Source organism: Erinaceus europaeus, chromosome 9 (genome assembly GCF_950295315.1).
Source record: "Erinaceus europaeus chromosome 9, mEriEur2.1, whole genome shotgun sequence".
In the NCBI taxonomy this organism is placed as follows: domain Eukaryota; kingdom Metazoa; phylum Chordata; class Mammalia; order Eulipotyphla; family Erinaceidae; genus Erinaceus; species Erinaceus europaeus.
In genome coordinates, this window is record NC_080170.1 from 43,816,541 (window position 1) to 43,837,072 (window position 20,532).

At 47.2% G+C, this 20,532-nt stretch overlaps 1 protein-coding gene across 1 annotated transcript in view; it reads left to right on the forward strand.

Moving 5' to 3' along the window:
* Nucleotides 1-13,860, forward strand: part of LHX4 (LIM homeobox 4) — a 47,979-nt gene extending 34,119 nt beyond the window's left edge. Inside the window, exons 3-6 of the mRNA XM_007525848.2 lie at nucleotides 857-1,059; nucleotides 6,109-6,263; nucleotides 6,610-6,781; nucleotides 8,785-13,860. Coding sequence (XP_007525910.1) covers nucleotides 857-1,059; nucleotides 6,109-6,263; nucleotides 6,610-6,781; nucleotides 8,785-9,179 — 925 coding nt within the window. The 3' untranslated portion in view covers nucleotides 9,180-13,860. The remainder of the gene's footprint in view (nucleotides 1-856; nucleotides 1,060-6,108; nucleotides 6,264-6,609; nucleotides 6,782-8,784) is intronic.
* Nucleotides 13,861-20,532: the final 6,672 nt, after the last annotated feature.

Genomic DNA, 20,532 nt, shown 5'->3' on the forward strand with positions numbered 1-20,532 from the left:
AGAGATGAAAGATGACTACTGGATGGTTTCATTCATATGTGGAATCTAGAGAACTGATAGATGTGAACTTGCAAAAAAAAAAAGGAGGAAGAGAAGGAGGAGGAGAAGAAGAAAGGAAGAAAAAGAAAGGAAAAAAGCTCAAAGAAGCAGTTTCTTTTTTAAATTTTTATTTATTTATTATTATCTTACTTTCACAGGACGGACATACATTGCGAGAGAAGGAGAGGGTAGAAAGGGAGAGAGACAGAGAGATACCTGCAGCCCTCCTTCACCACTCATAAAGCTTCCCCCCTGCAGGTGGGCATGAGGGGCTTGAACCTGGGTCCTTGTGCACTGTAATATGTGTGCCTGGCCCCCAAACAAACTGTTTCTAAGACTTGTGAGAACTATAGTGGTTATCTCTGGGAGGTGGGAGTGTGAAGACAGAACTTTGGTGGTGGGTGTGGCGTGGAATTGCAATCTTAAAATATTGTGACCCACTATTAATCACAAATAAAAAAAAGGGGGGGGAAAACCAGCCAAATAAACACACACATACACACAAAGTAAATAAATAAATAGATAAACACATAAAAACAAAGGTAGCGTGTGAGCAGATGGGGAGCCCATGAAGCAGAGTAGAGCCCTGGGGTGTTAGTTCTGGAAAAGGCCATGGGTGTGCCAGTTCTGATTCTCCCTCCCTTCATGGTGTGGTCAAAGCACCCAGAGTGCTGAGTCATGAGGCCAAGGAGGGGAGTTGGGTGACCCAAGGGCTGACCCCTAAGGCTGCCCGGAATGGAGTGGGGGATGATGGGAAATTAGGGAAGTGGGTCCAGACATCTAGATCAGCCCTGATCCTTTGGTGCTGCCCTCACAGGCGCTTTGGCACAAAATGCACAGCCTGCCAGCAGGGCATACCCCCGACACAGGTGGTCCGAAAGGCACAGGACTTTGTCTACCACCTGCACTGCTTCGCCTGCATCATCTGCAACCGGCAGCTGGCCACTGGGGATGAGTTCTACCTCATGGAGGATGGGCGGCTGGTGTGCAAGGAGGACTACGAGACGGCCAAGCAGAATGGTAAGCAACTACTTGCCTGCTCCCTCCACCTCTCCTCAGGCCTGGGCCCAAGTCTCCCTGGGAACTAGGCAGTAATATCAGTGAATGGGGCTCTGCTTCCCCTCTCAAACTGTAGTTTTCTCCAGAGCAGGAATTTGGAGTTCCTATGTCTCTTGAGACCATAGTGCTGGAGATGGTTCTGTCAGTTTCCGTGTTCTGAGGAAACTTTAACTCAGCTGTGTAGCCGGCCCCCCCCATCACTCACTGTCCCCTAGCTGGGCTCAGGGCCTTAATCTGTGGTCTAAACAGAAGTTGAAGGTGCTGTTAGCAGTCACACCTGGTACTTTTAGGACACCTGAGAGCATATGGAAGACCTGGATCACCTGCTATCACGTGGGCAGCCTGACCACCGCTGCCCTTCATGGCTAGGTTCTTGAGCAGTTCCATCTCTGATTTCTGTACTGGGTTTAGACCCCACATTCTCTCCTGGGGATAGCAGGAAACACCCCAACTGTTCCCTCCCACAGCCCCCTTGCCTCTGCCCCAGCTGTGCCTGTGAGCACAGTGTACCCCACACCCAGGCTCTGAGTCTGGCATTTGGCCAAATCCCACCAGGGAATCTCAGACACACAAATATGATATCAGACATTTTGCCTCTGGCTAGTTTAAATCAGTGCCAGGTTCCCTAGGAAAGCAGCTCTCACTGGCCTTGAGGAAAAATAAAATAAAAAACCGAAAATGCCCACAGTGATTTTTCTGAGATGCATGCACAAATGTTCCATGAACCTAATCAATACATGGAGAAGTTGGTTTTCCACTTAATAAACGCAGTTTATAATAAAGGGCTTGAAAAGGCAGAACAGATTCATAGGGCTTTGAGTTGGGGGCTTCCTCTCTTTTCTTTCATCCCCAGTGCTGGTCTTTTGGATTATATAGGTCTATAAGGGTTTCTTTCCTTTTTCCAAGGTCCCCAAAACCCACTCCTAGGTTGCCTTAACGACTTTTAAGGAACTGCTCTAGTTCCTCTAAACCCACTTGGTGCCATTACTGGGAGTCAATTATGATGTCACAGAAGACTAGGGTATCTTAGCTGAGGTAAACAAACCATCAAAGCAGATGGACTCAAGAGATCCCAAGCTATCTTTGTAACTCTGAAGCCCTTCCCCAGAGACAGAGAGAATGCAGAGCTCCCTGCTTGGTGCTTCTCCTTGTCAAGGGCCTGGGTTTGACCCTGAGCATGCGCTGGAGTGTGTGTGTTGGGGGTGGGGGTAATGGAGGTGGCACTTGAGTTTAAGAGAAGGGATTGTCCAGCCGCAGCAGCCAGAATGACATCTTTCTGGGGTGGGGGTGGTGGGGATGCTTGCATCCCAGCAGACCTCTGCAGGGTAAAAAGTTAGGCAACAGAGGCTGGTGGATGTCTCCACTGGATCACTTACTAACTTGGGGGTCCTTCTACAAATTGGCAGAGCCTGTGCTTCTCACCATCATTGGGGGGAGTCATAGCATTTGATTCCAGAGGTCTGACCAAGGCAATGCTGGTGAAGTGAGATGCTCAGAGAGCCTGAGGCCTTGCAGACATGGCAGTGAGATCTGCTTGTTTGTCAAGTGGCTGCAGGTTAGAGTGTTTCCTTCTTTTTAAAAATTTCCTTAAAGATTTGTTTATTTATTTATTTATTCATTCATTCATTCAAAGGGGAGAGACAGAGAAAGACAGGTTAGAGCACCACTCTGGGATATGTAATGCCAGAGAGCGAGCCTAGGTTCTCATACATGTAAGTCCTGTGATCTCCTTCCTGAGCCACCTCCCCGGCCTGGAGTGTCTCTGATGTGTCTCCCCATTTTGAAGGCAGGGATTCCTACAGCCTGTGAAATCAGCATCCTCCTCTGTGCAGCAGGGTCGTTTGCCTGCTATGGGGACATCTTACTGTTTACTTCCTCCTTGCTAATCTGAACCTACTTTCAGGCTAACAGGTCCCTCCCGCCTGCTCCACAGAGGTCCTAATAGCAACTATGCTTACGTGCATAGGTGCAGGGTTTTGTGCATTTGCTTTCTCACCTTGTGTGTTTGCATTTTCGATGTAATGTGGTTGTTATGTTAGGCCAGGAACAAGAGAGGAGAGACCATATGCCATTTGAAGCTCACATGTTTGAGGGCTCATTTTCCCAGTGGAGTTAATGTAAAAAGGAGAGGTGGGGGGGGGGAGGTGATGCGTGTGGGAGCCCCTAAGTCCATAACTAGGGAAGTGTATCTTTGCCTCTGATGCAACTTTTTATATTCTAGGCATTATCTCTAATTTCTCAGAACTTGCTCGCTCCTAGATTAACAACCTGGGGTATCTTGGTCTTGCCTTGCCTGCCTCCGAGCATTTTTATCACATCTCACTTCCGTACCAAAGTTATTGATTTCTGGGTACATTTTTCAGCATGCACATGGCCACTGCTACTTAATGAATACTTGGATGACATTGTTATAGGATATAAAAAAGATTTTAAATTATAATAACAGCGAATGTTAAACTAACAGCACACCAGCCCCCATGTTCATTAAAAGGAAGTCCTGTGCATGGGGACACCAGTGTGACACTCACAGGGACCATGGTGTGCCTGCTGCTGGCACTTCTTTCTAGGTGCAGTGGAAACAACTGCCAGGCCCACTTGTTCTGACATCAAGTTATTCTTGAATTCCAAATTTTGGGAGTGGTTTTCTCATTTCAGATTAGGCCTTTTAAGACTATGTGTCTGTCTTAAAAATGCAGTATTTCAGGGCTGGAGAGATACCTCAGCATTAGATGACTTGAATATCTGAGGCCCCAGAGATCCCAAGTTCAATTCCCAGAACCTCTATATGTTAAAGCTAAGTGGTGCCCCTCTCTCTCTCTCTTTCTCTCTCCTTCCTCCCCCCTCATAAAAATGAATAATCTTACTTTAAAAGTGCAATATTTTATTCTTGTACCAAAAGCTGTCAGATTGCAATCTCTATAAATAATCTGGGCAAAAGGAGAACTGAGACCTTCTACCGGAAGTTACACTCAAGGATTTAGGGGTTTCCTCCAGTCTTTGCCACGGTCGTTCTGGGATCTCTCTGGGTTCAGGACTCCAGGGAGGGAGTTGAATAGCTAGGGTTTGAGGATGACGATAGAGCTGCTGGAGAAGAAAATGTCCCTAGAAGAAGAGAAGACTTGGGACATTTTCTCCTCATCCCCCACTCCTATTGTGCACACAAGTACTGTGTGAAATTGGATGCAAGTGGGTAATGCCTGCCCACCAGGGGCAGGTATTGTGCTGAGGCTCTGGTGGTGGGGGTGGGGAGGGGCTGGGGGTGGAGCAGGGGGGAGGTGGGGGTGGTAACTTTCCCATATCACTCACGAAGTACGAATGTTGAACCAGGTATTTGCATGCACATAAAATGCTTGGATCAACACCAGACACATAGTGAGTGGGTGCTTAATCAGTTTTGGCTAGTACTGTTGCTCCTTAAAGAGGGCAGGAAGGGGGAAAGGTGGCTTTTTTAAAAACTTAAAAAAAAAAATTTATCTATTTATTCCCTTTTGTTGCCCTTGTTTTATTGTTGTAGTTTTTATTGTTGTTTTTATTGATGTTGCCATTGTTGGATAGGACAGAGAAATGGAGAGAGGAGGGGAAGACAGAGGGAGGAGAGAGACATGGACACCTGTAGACTTGCTTCACTGCCTGTGAAGCGACTCCCTTACAGGTGGGGAGCCGGGGGCTCAAACCGGGATCCTTACGCAGGTCCTTGCGCTTTGCGCCACCTGCACTTAACCCGCTGTGCTACTGCCTAACTCCTGAAAGGTGGCATTTTAGCAGACAGGTGGGAGGGTTCCAGGAGTGCTATGCAGAGAACAGAAATGTGTCTAGGTGGTGAGAGAGGAAACAGACCATTTACACTAGGCTGAGTGTTTCGCAGCACCTCAGGGGTCCTCTATGCCTGACTGAAAATGAACCAGCCTTGAATTCAGGGTATTGCCTCAAAGTCTGTTGCAGACTCAGTGGATAGGTCTGCTGCTGACCTAATTTTTCTAATATATATATATATATATATATATATAGAGAGAGAGAGAGAGAGAGGGGGGGGGGGGAGAGAGGAGAGAGAGAGAGAGAGTCATTTTACATTTCAGCTTAGGATACACTTATATGCCATGGGGGTTCAATTCTTGTTTGCACCTATTCTGTTCTGTTCTGTTCTATAATATTTATTTATTCCCTTTTGTTGCCCTTGTTGTCTTATTGATGTTGGATAGGACAGAGAAATGGAGAGAGGAGGGGAAGACAGGGGGAAATATAGACACCTGCAGACCTGCTTCACCGCCTGTGAAACGATTTCCCTGTAGGTGGGGAGCTGGGGGCTTGAATCGGGATCCTTACGCTGGTCCTTGCGCTTTGTTTCACCTGAGCTTAACCCACTGCGCTACCGCCCGACTCCCTATTCTATTCTATTCTATTCTATTCTATTCTATTCTATTCTATTCTATTCTATTCTATTCCATTTTGTTCTGTTGTTATGGTCTATGTTATTCTGTTAGGTACTGGGGCTTGAACCTGGGCCATGTGCTTGGCAAGGCATGTACTCATCCCAGTAAGATATCTCTCTGATCCCTTCAAGCAACTAAACTGACTTTACCACCCACAGTGTAGTATGACTCACTCATTTAGAAACATTTATTAGATGACAGAAGATGCAGGTGACTATGGCTAAGAGCTTTGAAAGGCCATCCTGTGGACGGGACCTGGGAGACAGAGGCTCAAGATGACAAGTTATTCTTCACATCCATTCCTGGCAGTTACTGCTTGACTGTCTAGCTGAGGTTTACTATGAAGGGACATGTGTAGAATCATATTCTTTGGATATAGAACCTCTCATTGTTTGTGCTGGGCTGGTAGGGAATGGTGGGAGGCCTGAAGGGCAGAAGGTGGGCCAGAGGGGTGGAACCCTGCACTCAGATGCAACCCGTGTCCCCCTACAGCAGGCAAGGTCACCCAGGAGAGGAGGGAGTGAGGCTAAGGCCCAGCTGCAGGCAGGGTGAATCTCATAGGAATTGACTTTCCTTGCAGATGACTCAGAGGCTGGAGCCAAGCGTCCCCGGACCACCATCACAGCCAAGCAATTGGAGACATTGAAGAATGCCTACAAGAACTCCCCCAAGCCTGCCCGGCATGTGAGGGAGCAACTGTCCTCGGAGACGGGCCTAGACATGAGGGTTGTGCAGGTGAGACCTCAGCTACTCTGAATTCAAGGGCCTCGGGTGTAGCATTCCACTCCTGAGGGGCTGGGGAGGGTGTCCTGAGTGGTCAGTATGTCCCCTTATGCATGAGGGGTTTTCTGGGAGTGTTTCTGGGAGTTTCATGTTGATGTTGGCCTCAAGGCCAGGAATTTGCCAGAATGGGAGGCAGAGGTCCAAGGCCCAGCCAGAGGGCATTGTGGGCACACCACTCCTTGGGTCCTAGACTTCCAGAGTTGGTGGGCTCTGTCTTAGTTTTCCACTGTGAGGACCTGGGGTGATTTGGCTTCATGGAAGACACTCCCAGAGTATATCCTTTGTACCTGTATGGCAGGTTTGGTTCCAGAACAGAAGGGCCAAGGAGAAGAGGCTGAAAAAGGACGCAGGGCGGCACCGTTGGGGGCAGTTCTACAAGAGTGTCAAGCGGAGCCGGGGAAGCGGGAAGCAGGAGAAGGAGAGCTCTGCAGAGGACTGTGGGGTTAGTGACAGTGAACTGAGCTTCCGAGGTGAGCAGGACTGGAGGGGTGAGGCCCAGGCCTGAGGAGGGTCAGGCATGCTGGAGCCGATGGCCTCTGAAACTCAGGAAGGGTCAGTCTGGAAACCCTGACAGTCTGTCTGTACACAGACACCCTGTGACTTGCAGTAGGGTGTGGGTAGGTGGGTGATTGGGGCACGATGTTAGTGGCCCTTAAAGTAGGACAGTTGAAAACAAAGGAGCACTGCTGTTGAGATCCAGAAGTAGGGTTCCCCTGGATGTTATGCCCCAAGGTCTCCACTTCTTCCCTGCCTGCTGAGAGTTCCCTCATCAGGCCCTGCAGCTGTGGAACAAAGAGTCAGATTTTAGCCTGTGCCTTGAGTTTCTTTCCAATGTTTCTCCCTGTTGCAGGTCCTCTCTCAGGCTCTACAATGAAACCCTTTTAGGGGCTTGTTGGGAGGGATGCCCCACCGGTCCCTCCCCATTGTAGGAAGTGCATGAGGTGGGACTGACCTCATGGCTGCAAGCCCTCCCCCCACGAAGCATGGAAGCTTTGCAGCATGCGCTACCTTCAGACCAGTGCATCAGCTAACCCTGCAAATGACTGCATGCTTTTAAGTGCCATAACAGGTCTCATGAATTGAGTCCTCCAGTGGGAAGGGCCTTCTGGAGTGGGGTGGAGCGAGAGAAGTGTACTGGCCAGCCAGGGGGTCAGACATCTGGTTTCCAGCTGTAGCTCAGTCACATGAATTCACTTCTCCTGAGCCTAGTTTCCCCATCTAAAGAGAGGAGCTCTCAAAACGGAGATAATGAACCCACTAACTCTGGGTATGTCTGGAGGGAAGTTTGGCACATTTTTGTACTTGGGAGATATTACAAGTATCCATCCCTACAAGGACCTGTGACTTCTACAGAAGGGCCCCTCATACAAATGCAGACAAAAAGCCAAACATTGGCCATTTCACAGTAGAGCTGAACCTTTATTTTCCTGTCTCCTTTAAAGGGTATGAACTTCCCTCCTTAACTTCATTTTTGTAGTAGAATGGGGGACAAGCCTTGGCCAGCTTGTCAGAAGGAGGGGTGATAGAGGCCTTGATAGGAATGAATGCACAGGCCTAAATGGGGACAGAAAAAGAGGTTTATGGGGAAGCAGTTACCTGCCCAGCATCTGACTCCCAACAGGTCAGCTATGGGGCATCAGCCCCTAGGAAGGGTATGGCTGGGAGAGTCCCATTATCTCTGAGCTGCTCAATTTCTCATCAGGAGCACCCAGGATGTTGAAGTCTTGCTTCATAACTTGTTTCTGGGGAGCCAGGGGGACCCCCAGGTTGACAACTCACTGGCCTTCTAGGTTATTTATATAATTCTGTTATCTTAAGATAAAAATGACTCCCACTGTGGAGAGACAAATTCATGCAAAGAACCAATGGAAGTTCTATCTGATACCTTTCATGAAGCTCTTCAATCAACAGCAAGGTCCTTTTACCTTAATCAAACCAATATTTTGTCCCCTGTGAAAAGTTTAAGAACCCAAGGGAAGAGAGTCACATCCTTTGATATGAAACTTCTTTCTTGGGGAGATGATGGGTTTGTGTGTGTGTCTGAGAATGGTCCTCAGGTAACCTTACAAGTTGGACCTGCTAGTGTTCCCTCTTCTCAGTTGGACAGCTATCCAATTCCATTTCCTCAGGGCACAAGCTTCCATTTGAGAGGTGCATGGCACATGGTTCACCAGGCCCCAGGCCCCCACATTTTCTCAGAGCAGCCATCCAAGTATGAGTCCCATAGGACCAATGAGCTCCCCAACCTTGGTCCAGTCTTCCAAGGCCTGGGACTGTAGGTGTTTCCTGTTCTCTCCTTGATGTGGGTCCACCTCTGGATGCCAGGCTGATATGTGGGTGTCTGGCCTGGGTGACATGGAGGCAGCTGTCACTCCTGGTTTTCTTTCTTGTCATGTGTGTTCCTAGGTCGTGAAGAGCAGGGACCACCAGGGTCCTGACAGCTGACAATAAATCTCCCTTCTTTTGTCCACAGAGGATCAAATTCTCTCAGAACTTGGCCACACCAATAGGATTTATGGCAACGTGGGGGACGTTTCAGGTGGACAGTTAATGAATGGGAGCTTCTCCATGGACGGGACAGGACAATCCTATCAGGACTTGCGGGATGGGAGCCCCTATGGAATGCCCCAGTCGCCATCCTCCATCTCGTCCCTGCCCTCCCACGCGCCTTTGCTCAATGGGCTGGATTACACAGTGGACAGTAACTTGGGCCTGATTACGCATGCGGGCCAGGGGGTGAGCCAGACGCTGAGAGCCATGGCTGGGGGCCCCACCTCTGACATCTCCACCGGAAGCAGTGTAGGCTACCCCGACTTCCCCACGAGCCCAGCCTCTTGGCTCGATGAAATGGATCACCCTCCTTTCTAGATGTCTCTCCTCCCCAACCTCCCCATCCTTCTGGCTTGAGAGGATTTCTTCAATGAGCAAGAGAGACTTGCCTTTTAAGGATCCAAAGTGCGTCAATGTGAATTTCCATTATTTTCAATGGAAACCGCCCACTGGTCCCTGGGAAGTCTGAGACAGAGTTGGGGTGGGGTGGGCTGGGTTCTCCTGGGAAAGTGGGGGGGGGGAAGCAGCCTCATCCCAGAAAACAGCACAGGGGCGCAGAGCCTTGGGCGCTAGGCTGCTGGCTTGTTGGCTCCCCCACCCCACCCCCAGCTTTCTGGCTTTGGCTGCTCAGTGCTTGGGAGCACGGAGACTGTGTCCAACCTCCTTGGTCTCAGGGGGCTCTGCTTCAGCTGGTGGCTGGCGTGTCTCCAGGGAAGCCTCCTGATAACTGACACTGCTCTCATCAGAACCCAGGTTTCCAAGGTCAAAGTGTTAATGGCCCCTGAGTATAATGCAAGTGATTTCTGGACACCTTTACAAGGCTCTAATTTTCAGAAAAAGGTCACCTATGAGAGGTCAGTGGAAACTTTGATGGCCACAGTTTAATATGGAAAAACTGCCTCTTTTATTGAGGGTGGGGATGAGCTGTGGAAACATGGCTTCTTCCCTGTTCAGAGGTACAAGCCAGATAATATTTGTCTGGCTTTCTTTTTTTTTTTAAAATTCTTCTTACTGAATTGCCAATGGCAGGAAGTGGTTTTCATTGCCAGTGTCTCCAAGGCTGTGGCCTAGTGGCCCTGGACCATCCCAGTGATGGCCCTGAGTGTCCCCTTTGTGCACAATGTGCCTTTGTCATTTACTCCACCAGGTGGGCTGTGAGTGCAAAATGATCACTGCTCAGATATGGAGAGAACAGAATGACAATCAGTACAAACGTGGGAGACACATTTAGGGGCCCAATATAATGTTTAGCCAGATCAGCAGATGCCAATGGCCCAAAGTCTCCGTCCTGGAGATGGGCAGTGGCACTGTGGGTCTGTTCTGAGAGAACTGGTTTGGAGGAACTTGCAGATCCACTCTCAGATGCAGTCACTCTCCTCAACCCTTTCTAAAGCCCTCCCCCCCATGCTAACAGGCCCATCTTGAGGCTAGTGTAGGCCTTATCCAAGGACCAGCAATGCTTTTTGGCTGATCTTAGTCCCTGGAGTCTGCTTCAATCTTGGAGCAGTTCTAAAATTGTCCTAAGGGCTCTATAGTCCTCAGGATACATCTCTCTGCCAGGTTCTGTGCTCAGATGCTCAGCTCTCAGGTTGCCAATGGCACAAGACTGAGCCTGAAGCTAGGACCAGGCCAAGTCCAGCTGTACCTCTGCGACACTTCTCTGGGCAGCAGCAGCAGCAGCAGCAGCATTGTAAGTGGTGTTGTCACACTACACACTGCCCACCAGGAAGTTCTCCATGTACACAGTAGGTTTTGGCTAGGTGGGATTTATTCCAGTCCTCCGTGGGAAGCTATGGTGTGCTGCTACTGCGCTCCCATGCTCTCCAGCAAGACCTGCAGAGCAGGAAAAGGGGCAGAAGGCACTGACTCTCTTTCCTGAGGACAGGGCCCCAGGCCCAAAGTACTGTTCTTTCAGTGACTGATCTGTCACTGTTAGAAAACTGTGAAGATTTAGGGATGTGTTAGGCTGATTCAAGGAAGAACTTAATGCTTCTTCTCTGGCTGTAAAGTCCTTGCCAGGACTCAGCAATGGTCAGTTAGAATACATAGTCAGCAAATTCCTGGGATCAACCCCCTGGCCACTCTTACTATGCTGTTTTGCAGTGTACCTTTATTTCTGGATGTGCTGCAGTTGTTGTGATGTTTGCCTCGGGTAAGGGGCCTGTAAATGCAGAGCCTCTTCTGGGACATGTAGAGATAATGGTGTAGTGGCCCCGGCCCATTCTGTGCTTCTAGAGTTGTTGGGGTGAGAATAGAGGCACAAAGGAAGCCAACAAGCTTTGTGGGGGAAGGGAGAATGCTGTATACTCGCTTGTAGGAGGACAGAGCCTCCAACCCTGGTTTTTATTTATTTTTTATTTTTTTTTTTTACCAGAGCACTGCTCAGCTCTGGCCAATAGGTGGTGTGGGGGAATGAACCTGGGACTTTGGAGCCTCAGGCACGAGTCTCTTTGCATAACCATTATGCTATCTACCCTTGCCCTTCAACCCTTGTTCTTAGCAGGGACAGGGCTGTGCTGTGATAACCTGCCCCACCACCCAACATCTCAGCATGGCAAGTGGGTCTAGAAGCTTCTAGGAGGTGATTTTGGTGAAAACAGTATAAGGAAAGCAGACTCTTCAAAGGCTCCCTCTCAGTGTAGTGCTGTTTTTGTTTGTTTTTTAAGATCAGTGGGAGTAGACTAGGTTTTGTTTCTGTTTGTGAGTTTGGCATAACCACTCCCTATTCACTGGGGGCAGGACGGAGGCCCTTATCATCATTCCAGTAACAGAAGTCTCCCCAGGAACTCAGTGAGCAGGGCACTTGGTGGGTTGGAGTAGGCAGTGGTTTCTTCAATTGGGGAAAGGGTAGTCCTCTGGCAGCTCAGTTGGAAAGGCAGGAGGGCTTAATCTGAGTTCCCCAGGATCACCTCCCCAGAAAGCCACCAATGCTGGTGCCCCACTTAAAAAGCTAAGCTGTAACAGACTTCCGATTCAAGGTGACCCTGGATCTTCTGTGACTTAAAATGGGACAGAAGATGGTGTTTCCCTGAGGCCTTTCATCAGGCATTGCTGTTCTGCTTTAGCATCTGTTACAGAGGCAGCAGGTGCTACCTGGAGCCATTTCCCCCTAACTGAAATGACATGGATGAATTTCTAAAATGAAATGAGATCTTCTAGAGGCATTTAGAATATTTGAACCTGCCTTTGGCTGGAACAGAGCTGTTAACTAGCCACTGTTATACACAGTATCAGGCTGACAGATCTGAGGATAGCAGGTTCCTAAATCCAGGATTAGTAAAAAATAAATAAAATAAAATTCTAGAGGTAACTGGTCAAAGCAAAATGAGCATTGAGGACTATATTTGCAGAGAAGCAGCAAGACCATGGAGGAGATAGTCCCAAATCCTGAGTTGAGCTGACCCACAGGGTGACTCACTCTTAGGGAGCCAGGCTCCTGGCCCTTTGGGGGGCTTGTTGTACAGTCTGAATGGACTCCTTTCCATCTCTGTAATTCCTCTTTCTTTGTCTGCTGAGGGCTAGGCATCTAGTGTTAAATGAAAACCAACTTTTATATTGTTAATACTTCCTGTCAATGAGTAGTGTGAACCATCAGGGAAAGAGAGCAAAATTAAGACAGGAGAAAAAGCATTTATTTGGCGGCATCTTGAAGATTGTTTTTTTCTTCTCACCAGATATAAAACATGAAATCTAGTAAGATCACTGGGGCCGTTAGGGCTTCATGACGAAGTCCACCTTTGCAAGCAGTGCAAGGGAGCTGTAGAAGTAAGGAGTATAGACATTGCCGTCTCTGTAGCTCAGGCTGATTGTTCTGGGGTACCTGCCTCCTGGTGGGAGCTGGTCAAGGTCAGCTTAGTCAAGCTGTGTTTCAGGACAGGGTGCTTGTGGCACTGCCTCCAAGCCTGCCCTCCCCCATGCCACTGCAGACAACCTGGTTGTCACCTTGGACAGGATGTCCAGCCTGCCTGGGCCAGCTGGGCCTACAAGGACTGAGGAGGCTCATTTTGAAACATTGCACTTTAAAAATTGGAAGCCGTGAGATGCAGACCAATTTAATTAAGCGGAAATGAGTTTTGTTTTATTGCCTGAGCTGACGGGCCCTGGGCATGCTGAAAGCTAAATAAAAAAGCACATCAGTGGCTCTCTTTCTGGGATGGGTCCATTGGCCCTGCTGCAGTAGTGGCTCCACCTGCTTAACCGCAGCAACTGGAGCCACAGAGAGTCCAGCTGCCTCTGCGTCCACACTTGGTAGGACCCCACTGAAAGCACAGATTCGAGCTGCTGGCTCTGATGCAGAGCTGGCTGTGGGCTGGGAGGCACGCCAAAAGCATTCCTTTGCTTGGGGAGCAGAGCCCAGGAGGAGGGACGGCCACCCCTACTCTCCTCCACGGCCCACCTCACGACAGGAATCCTTCCATGTTCCCTTCCAGGACCATGCTCAGCCAAATGCAGGTTTGAGGCTGCAGGAGCCCAAAGGTGGCTCTGAACTTGGTCTCAGACCTCAGAATTCTAGACCCCTTGGCTCCGGAACAAATTGCTGCCCTCACCCTTCACAGTGTAAATTTTTGTACAGTTGAAAAAAATAAATGAAGTCTCATTTCCTAGGTGGGGGAGGAGAAAGAAAAAGCCCCCTGCCCCTGCCCCCGTCCTTATTTATTGCCATGTGACTGTGACTGCGGAAGCTGGTGCGTTCGTTTGTATCTGCCTCCTGTGTGCTGGCATGAGATGTGTATGGTCAAACTATGTCCAATAAAGATGGAAGTTCTTTAGAAGTGGATGTGTCTTGTTTTTTTTTTTTTTTTTTTTTTTTATTGTAGCTTTGGAAGTTCCTTCTATTGACATGCAGAGATTTGAAAGCTGAGCTGACCTGGGTCCTTGGTCACCAGGCTAAAACTCAGAATAGAGTTCTGAATGCCAGAACTACTTACCACAGTGACCCCAGAAGGAGTGACTAGGGAAAAGCCTCTGACTTTTCGCATAGCAGGTTTCCAGGGCTAAAGGAAACTGGGGCAGAGGAAAACCTGCTGACAAAGAAGTTTCAGTTGTCATTTGTCCTGTTGCATTTTTTCTCCTTTTTCAATTAGTGATTGAACAGTGTTTTACCAAAGTAGAAGATTTTTAGGAGTACAATTGCACACCCTCCACCAAAATTCCATGACCCTCCACCACCACCGCCACCATAGTGTTCACAAAGTCTAAGAGACAGTTTGGTTATCACTGTTTTTGCAAGTTCATTTGTTTTAGTCATTTATATTCCACATATGAACGAAACCATTTAGCAGTCTTATCTCTACTTATTTCACTTAGCAAATCACCTCCAGTTTTATCTTTCTTGTTCCAAATGATACAATCTTGTCTTTTTTGATTTCAGAGTAGTGCTCTACTGAATACACATACAACTTCTTTGTCTAGTCATTTGTCATTGGGCATTTAAAGTCATTTATAGGGGGTCGGGTGGTAGCACAATGGGTTAAACGCAGGTGGCACAAAACACAAGGACTGGCGTAAGGATCCTGGTTCGAGCTCCCAGCACCCCACCTGCAGGGGGGTCACTTCACAAGCGGTGAAGCAGGTCTGCAGGTGTCTCTCTTTCTCTCCCCTTCTCTGTCTTCCCCTCCTCTCTCCATTTCTCTGTCCTATCCAACAACGACATCAATAACAACAATAATAACCACAATGATAAAAAACAAGGGCAACAAAAAGGCAAAAAATAGCCTCCAGGAGCAGTGGATTCGTAGTGCAGGCACCGAGCCCTGGCAATAACCCTGGAGGCAAAAAATAAAGTCATTTATGCCTATAGATTTTCTCCTTAAGAGATATGCACAAATATTTATACTGGAGTGAGAGGTAGATAAACAGATTAAAAAAACCCATTTGAGGCATAAGGGCCCTTAGGCAAGGCTGTCTAGGAAAGTCTTCAGATTATCTTTTTTTTTTTTTTTTTTTTTACCAGAGCACTGCTCAGCTCTGGTTTATGGTGGTGCAGGGGATTGAACCTGGGACTTCGGAGCCTCAGGCACGAGAGTCTCTTTGCATAACCATTATGCTATCTACCCTCCGCCCCAGATTATCATTTTTTTTCTCAGTACAAAGCTTTATTATTGTATAAGACATGAAGTTTAACTAGAATAGGAAAAAAAATTCTTCAACAAAAAAAATTAAAGTTGTAGCATTTCTTTTTCTTTCATTTCTTTACTTATTTTTTTTAATTTCTTTATTGGGGAATTAATGTTTTACATTCAACAGTAAATACAATAGTTTGTACATGCATAACATTCCCCAGTTTTATTGTATTTTATAACAATACAACCCCCACTAGGTCCTCTGTCATCTTTCTTGGATCTGTATGTAGCATTTCTTTGGAGCCAGGATAACTTTTTTTTTTTTCTCCAGGGTTGTTGCTGGGCTCAGTGCCTGCACCATGAATCCACTGCTCCTGGAAGCCATTTTTTTCCCCTTTTGTTGCCCTTGTTGTTGTAGCCTCGTTGTGGTTATTATTATTGCCATTGTTGATGTTGGTCGTTGTTGGATAGGACAGAGAGAAATGGAGAGAGGAGGGGAAGACAGAGAAGGAGAGAGAAAGATAGACATGTGCAGACCTGCTTCACTGCCTGTGAAGCGACTCCCCTGCAGGTGGGGAGCCGGGGCTCGAACCAGGGTCCTTGCGCTTTGTGCCACATACGCTTAACCCACTGCGCCACTGCCCGACCCCCAGGATAACTTCTTAAGGAAGCTAGAGTGTGCTTTATCTATTAGTGATTAGCTTTGACTGAAGACCCACCCAAACAGGCATCTTAACATGGTAGCTACTGGCCACATGCAGATCTTTAAGCTGATTAATAAACTAAAACTCAAAAGTTTAGTTCCCTGCATTAGGCATCCTTCAAGAGTACAAGAACTACATGTATGTGGCTAATAGTTACAGTATTTGGAAACAAATATAAAATATTTCCATGTAACAGAAAGTTCTGTTTGGTAGTCTGATAGTCTTAGCTGCAAAAAAAGGCAGAGAAAACTTATTCATCTCCTGTTAAGCTAAGAGTTATCGTGGAGAACTTGGCAGAGTTCCTGAGACTTAGGTAGTGATAGTTCCACTTCTCTGCCACCATATTTTGTGCATGGTACTATGCAGGCATCTGCCTCTAGGTCTCTGTGCTTTCAGTCTAAAGCTGCCAAGAGGACTGGGAGATAGTTCAGCCTGGTGGAGTGCATGCATCAATGTGGTCCTGGCTTCAATCCCTGGCACCACATGGGAGCACTATGGACAACACAAAGGGAACTCTATGGGTGGTGGAGAGGTGCTGTGATGTCTGTCTCTCCGTTTTCTTTCAGAAAAAATAGCAAATGAAAAATTGGGTAGGGAAGACCACCCAACAGTATAGTATATAAGCAAGTGTGAGTTCATTCCCTGGTACTGCAAACTAAACAAAGCTTTTCTGAGGTTGTCATAACTCCACTTGAGTCCTACATGCACTTTGTAGGACTACCTCCCAGGCAGGACATCTTGTGAGATTTGGGGGTGGGGTAGGGAGTGAGTAAAGGTCCTTTTAGTGGAAACAACACTTCTCATCAAGAAAAGGGATTTATGTTCCTTCACTAAATGCCTCTTGGGGTGAACACCTTACATAATTGAGAAAGGCCAAGGGCCTCCCAAAGGGAAGAACAATGCTGAGAGAGATCTTTCTGGGTGCAGGAGAGGGGAGAAGAGAGCATCAAGGACGTGGGGGGCTTGGTACAAGGACATAGCTCTATGTACTGGGACTTTCCTTTCATCCCACCCAGCTCAGTGCCTTGGGTGGCTATCAGAGGCATTTGTAAAATGACCTGGAAAGGCTCTGATATTTCTGAATTTATGACTCATTTGAGTGTTCCCAAGACACTAATAATGAGCCTGAAGGCAGTGGAGAGGGGACTCACCACATAAGAGTGCACATCTTGCAAACCTGAGGCCCTGAGTTTGATCCCTGGCTCCACATGTGACCAGAAAGATTTTAAATAACCTTATGGGAAAAAAAAAAAGGCTCCTGTGCTGACATAACTTCCACTGCACAGCCAATCTAGGCACTCGCTGGAATGAAAAAATGTGTTGTTTTTTTTTTAATAACATTTATTTTATTTTGTTGCCCTTGTTTTTTTTGTTGTAGTTGTTATTGTTGTCGTCGTCATTGTTGGATAGGACAGAGAGAAATGGAGAGAGGAGGGGAAGACAGAGGGGGGAGAGAAAAGACACCTGCAGACCTGCTTCACCACCTGCGAAGTGACCCCCCTGCAGGTGGGGAGCCAGGGGCTCGAACTGGGATCCTTACACCGGTCCTTGTGCTTTGTGCCACGTGCGCTTAACCCACTGCGCTACCACCCAACTCCCAAAAAATGTGTTCTAATATCACAAAGGAAGGAGAGGGACCTGCTTTTTTGTGAACTTGACTTCTGGAGACCTGTGCTGAGCAGTGTGATTCTTCCTTATATGAATGAACTCTCTGGTCAGGAAGGACGGAATAAGACATACCCAGGAGAATAAACAAAGGCCTAACACCAGTGTCCCCACTGCTTTCCTGTCCTTGTTTTTCCAAGGACTCTATGCAGCTCAACTCAGACAAACTAGAAGTAAAATCCAAAGTGAGGTGATTCTCAGTGTGTCTGAGTGCTTTTCCTTCCTTTATGGTCTAATAGGAGAATTGTTGTACCTCTTGGCCACACCTTGGAAGAGTGCTGCTTCAGTTCTAGCATGTGGGACTCCAGGTACCTTATTAATTAATTAATTAAATTTTTTGTCTCCAGGGTTATTGCTGTGGCTTGGTGCCAGCACTACGAATCCACTGCTCTTGGTGGCCACTTTTTCCCCATTTTATTGTATAGGACACAGAGATATTGAGAGAGGAGGGCGAGATAGAGAGGGAGAAAGAAAGATAGATAACTGCAGACTTGCTTCATTGCTTGTGAAGTGTCCTCCCTGCAGAGAGAAATGGTGGGGAGCCAGGGGCTTGAACCTGGATCCTTGTGTGTCATACTATGTGAGCTTAGCTGGGTGAGCCACCGGCTGGCTCGGGTACCTTTCCTTCTAACATCCTTGGACTTGGGCTGAGTAGTGAGGATGGATTGATTCCTTTGGGTATTAGCTGCAGCAAAGCAGTAACTGATCAGTCACGGTTATTAGGGAAATAGAATGAGTTAGAAGAGAGAGAGAGAGACCCAATGTACATAAAATGGGGCCAAATCATTAAGAGGAAAATTTTTATTATCTTACCTCTAAAAGGAGTAATAAAAAGAATCCATTCAAACTATTAAATAAAGGTCTTCTTAATGACCAGCCCTAGCCTGAGCAATTATCTCACATTCTTTTGGAGACTAGAGCCCTGGGCTTTTGCATGACTTTGCTCTGCCTGACAATTGTTATTTGTCTTTTGCTCTCACTTCTGTCTAATGTGATGTCAGGATTTTCCCCTAGCATTCTCTCCTTTAGCCATCTCCTCACAAAACACAAAAACTAAATTTAGGTATGTTTCCTATGGGCATCTGTGATTAAATGAGCAAAAGCACAGGCTGTCAAGATATGAAGGGGCTCCTAGGAGAAAAAAGTTTTCCACCTGTGTGTATGTGACTGGTCTAAGCTTCTGGGTGTTAGGCAGAGCACTGAAATAAATATATATATATTTTTAATATTTATTTTCCCTTTTGTTGCCCTTTTTATTATTGTTGTTGTAGTTATTATTGTTGTTACTGATGTCGTCATCGTTAGATAGGACAGAGAGGGGGAGAGAAAGATAGACATCTGCAGACCTGCTTCACCGCTGTGAAGCAACCCCCCTGCAGGTGGGGAGCAGGGGGCTTGAACCAGGATCCTTATGCTGGTCCTTACGCTTTGTGCCACATGTGCTTAACCGATGCACTACCGCCCGACTCCCGAAATGGATAGATCTTAAAAGAAAAAAAATTTTTTTTTTTTGCCTCCAGGGTTATTGCTGGGGCTTGGTGTCTGCACTATGAATCCGCTGCTCCTGGCAGCCATTTTCCCATTATTGTTGTTGTTGCTGCTGTTGTTGTTGGATAGAACAGAGAGAAATTGAGAGAGGAGGGAAAGACAGAGGGGGAGAGAAAGATACCTGCAGACCTGCTTCACCACTTGTGAAGCAATGCCCCTGCAGGTGGGGACCTGGGGTTAGAATCGGGATCCTTGCATGGGTTCTTGAGCTTCATGCTATGTGCATTTAACTCGGTGTACTACCGTCTGCCCCCCGAAAAAAAAACATTTTATTTATTTTTATTTTAATGAGTGGGGAGAGAGACAGCCTCTAGAGAACTGCTCAGCTCTGGCTTGTGGTGGTGCCATTTGTTCAACTTGGACCTCCATGGTCTCAGACACAAAAGTCTAGTTCACCAAGGCGAAAGACTCTGAGGAATAAGTAGTAGTGGGGGGGGGGGGTGGAGAGAGCCTTGGGGTCCTGGTACATGATGATGGAAAAAGACCTAAGATGGGGAGAGTGTTCTACAAAGATGTTTCATAGGGTGATGAAAAGTTGTACCCACACCTCCACAACTATAACATAAGCCATTATCCAACCCCCTCCACCATGCACAAATCACTATACTGTCTCCCCAGGGCAAATTTATTTAAAAATATTTATTTTAGGGAGTCAGGCGGTAGCACACAGGTTAAATGCATGTGGCACAAAGTGCAAGGACTGGCGTGAGGATTCCCGTTCGAGCCCCCGGTTCCCCACCTGCAGGGGGTTGCTTCACAAGTGGCGAAGCAGGTCTGCTGGTGTATCTTTCTCTCCCCGTCTTCCCCTCCTCTCAGTTTCTCTCTGTCCTATCCAACAACAACAACAATAATAACTACAACAATAAAAAACAAGGGCAACACCAGAGAATAAATAAATTTTAAAAAATGGTAAAAATATTTTAGAGAGAACTGAAAGAACATCATTCTAGCATGTGTAGTACGAAGGATTGAATTTAGGAAACCACACTTGCAAGTCCTGCACTCTATTTGCTACACCACCTCCTCAGCCACGTGGCCAGAACTCTTAGGGCTGGTGTGGGCTGGGTTGTCTCCAGAGCTGGGAAAGTTTGCATTTTTCAAACATTTCTCTTTCTCCTACTACCTTGCCAACCTTGGATCAGGATCTTCTGTCAGTCACAGGAATATGGGAGTTTGGAAAGAGTAGAACTTGCTTCCAGAAAAATAAAGTCTTGGCACACACTTGGTGTTGGAAATAAGCAATTTTAATTTTATTTTGGTGCCCAGGCTTTAAGTGTGCATTAAGCTGCTGGTAGTGCCTCCACTCCCTCTCTTTTAACTCCAGAGAGACAGAGAAGCAGAGAGGAGAGATGCCACAGCACTGCCCCACTGTTCATGGACTTTCTATGACTCTCCTCCCGCCATGCTCTCTGCATGGTGCTCTCTCATGGTGCTGGTGCTTCAGACCCTTCCCTTAAACATGGTAAAGTACGTGCTCTACTAGGTGAGCTATCTCCTGATCCTATTCACGTTTCTTATTTTCTTTTTTTGTTATTAAAATGGCAAATAGGTTTTAACAGATGACTTTGGCACAGCCTTGGAAAAACCAGGCAAGGGGTCTTGGGGTTCAATCTCTTATCTCAGTCACGAGGGGACAAGCTTTGTGATTCTAGCAAAACAGACATCTGTAAAATTGACAGCTCTGACCCCCTC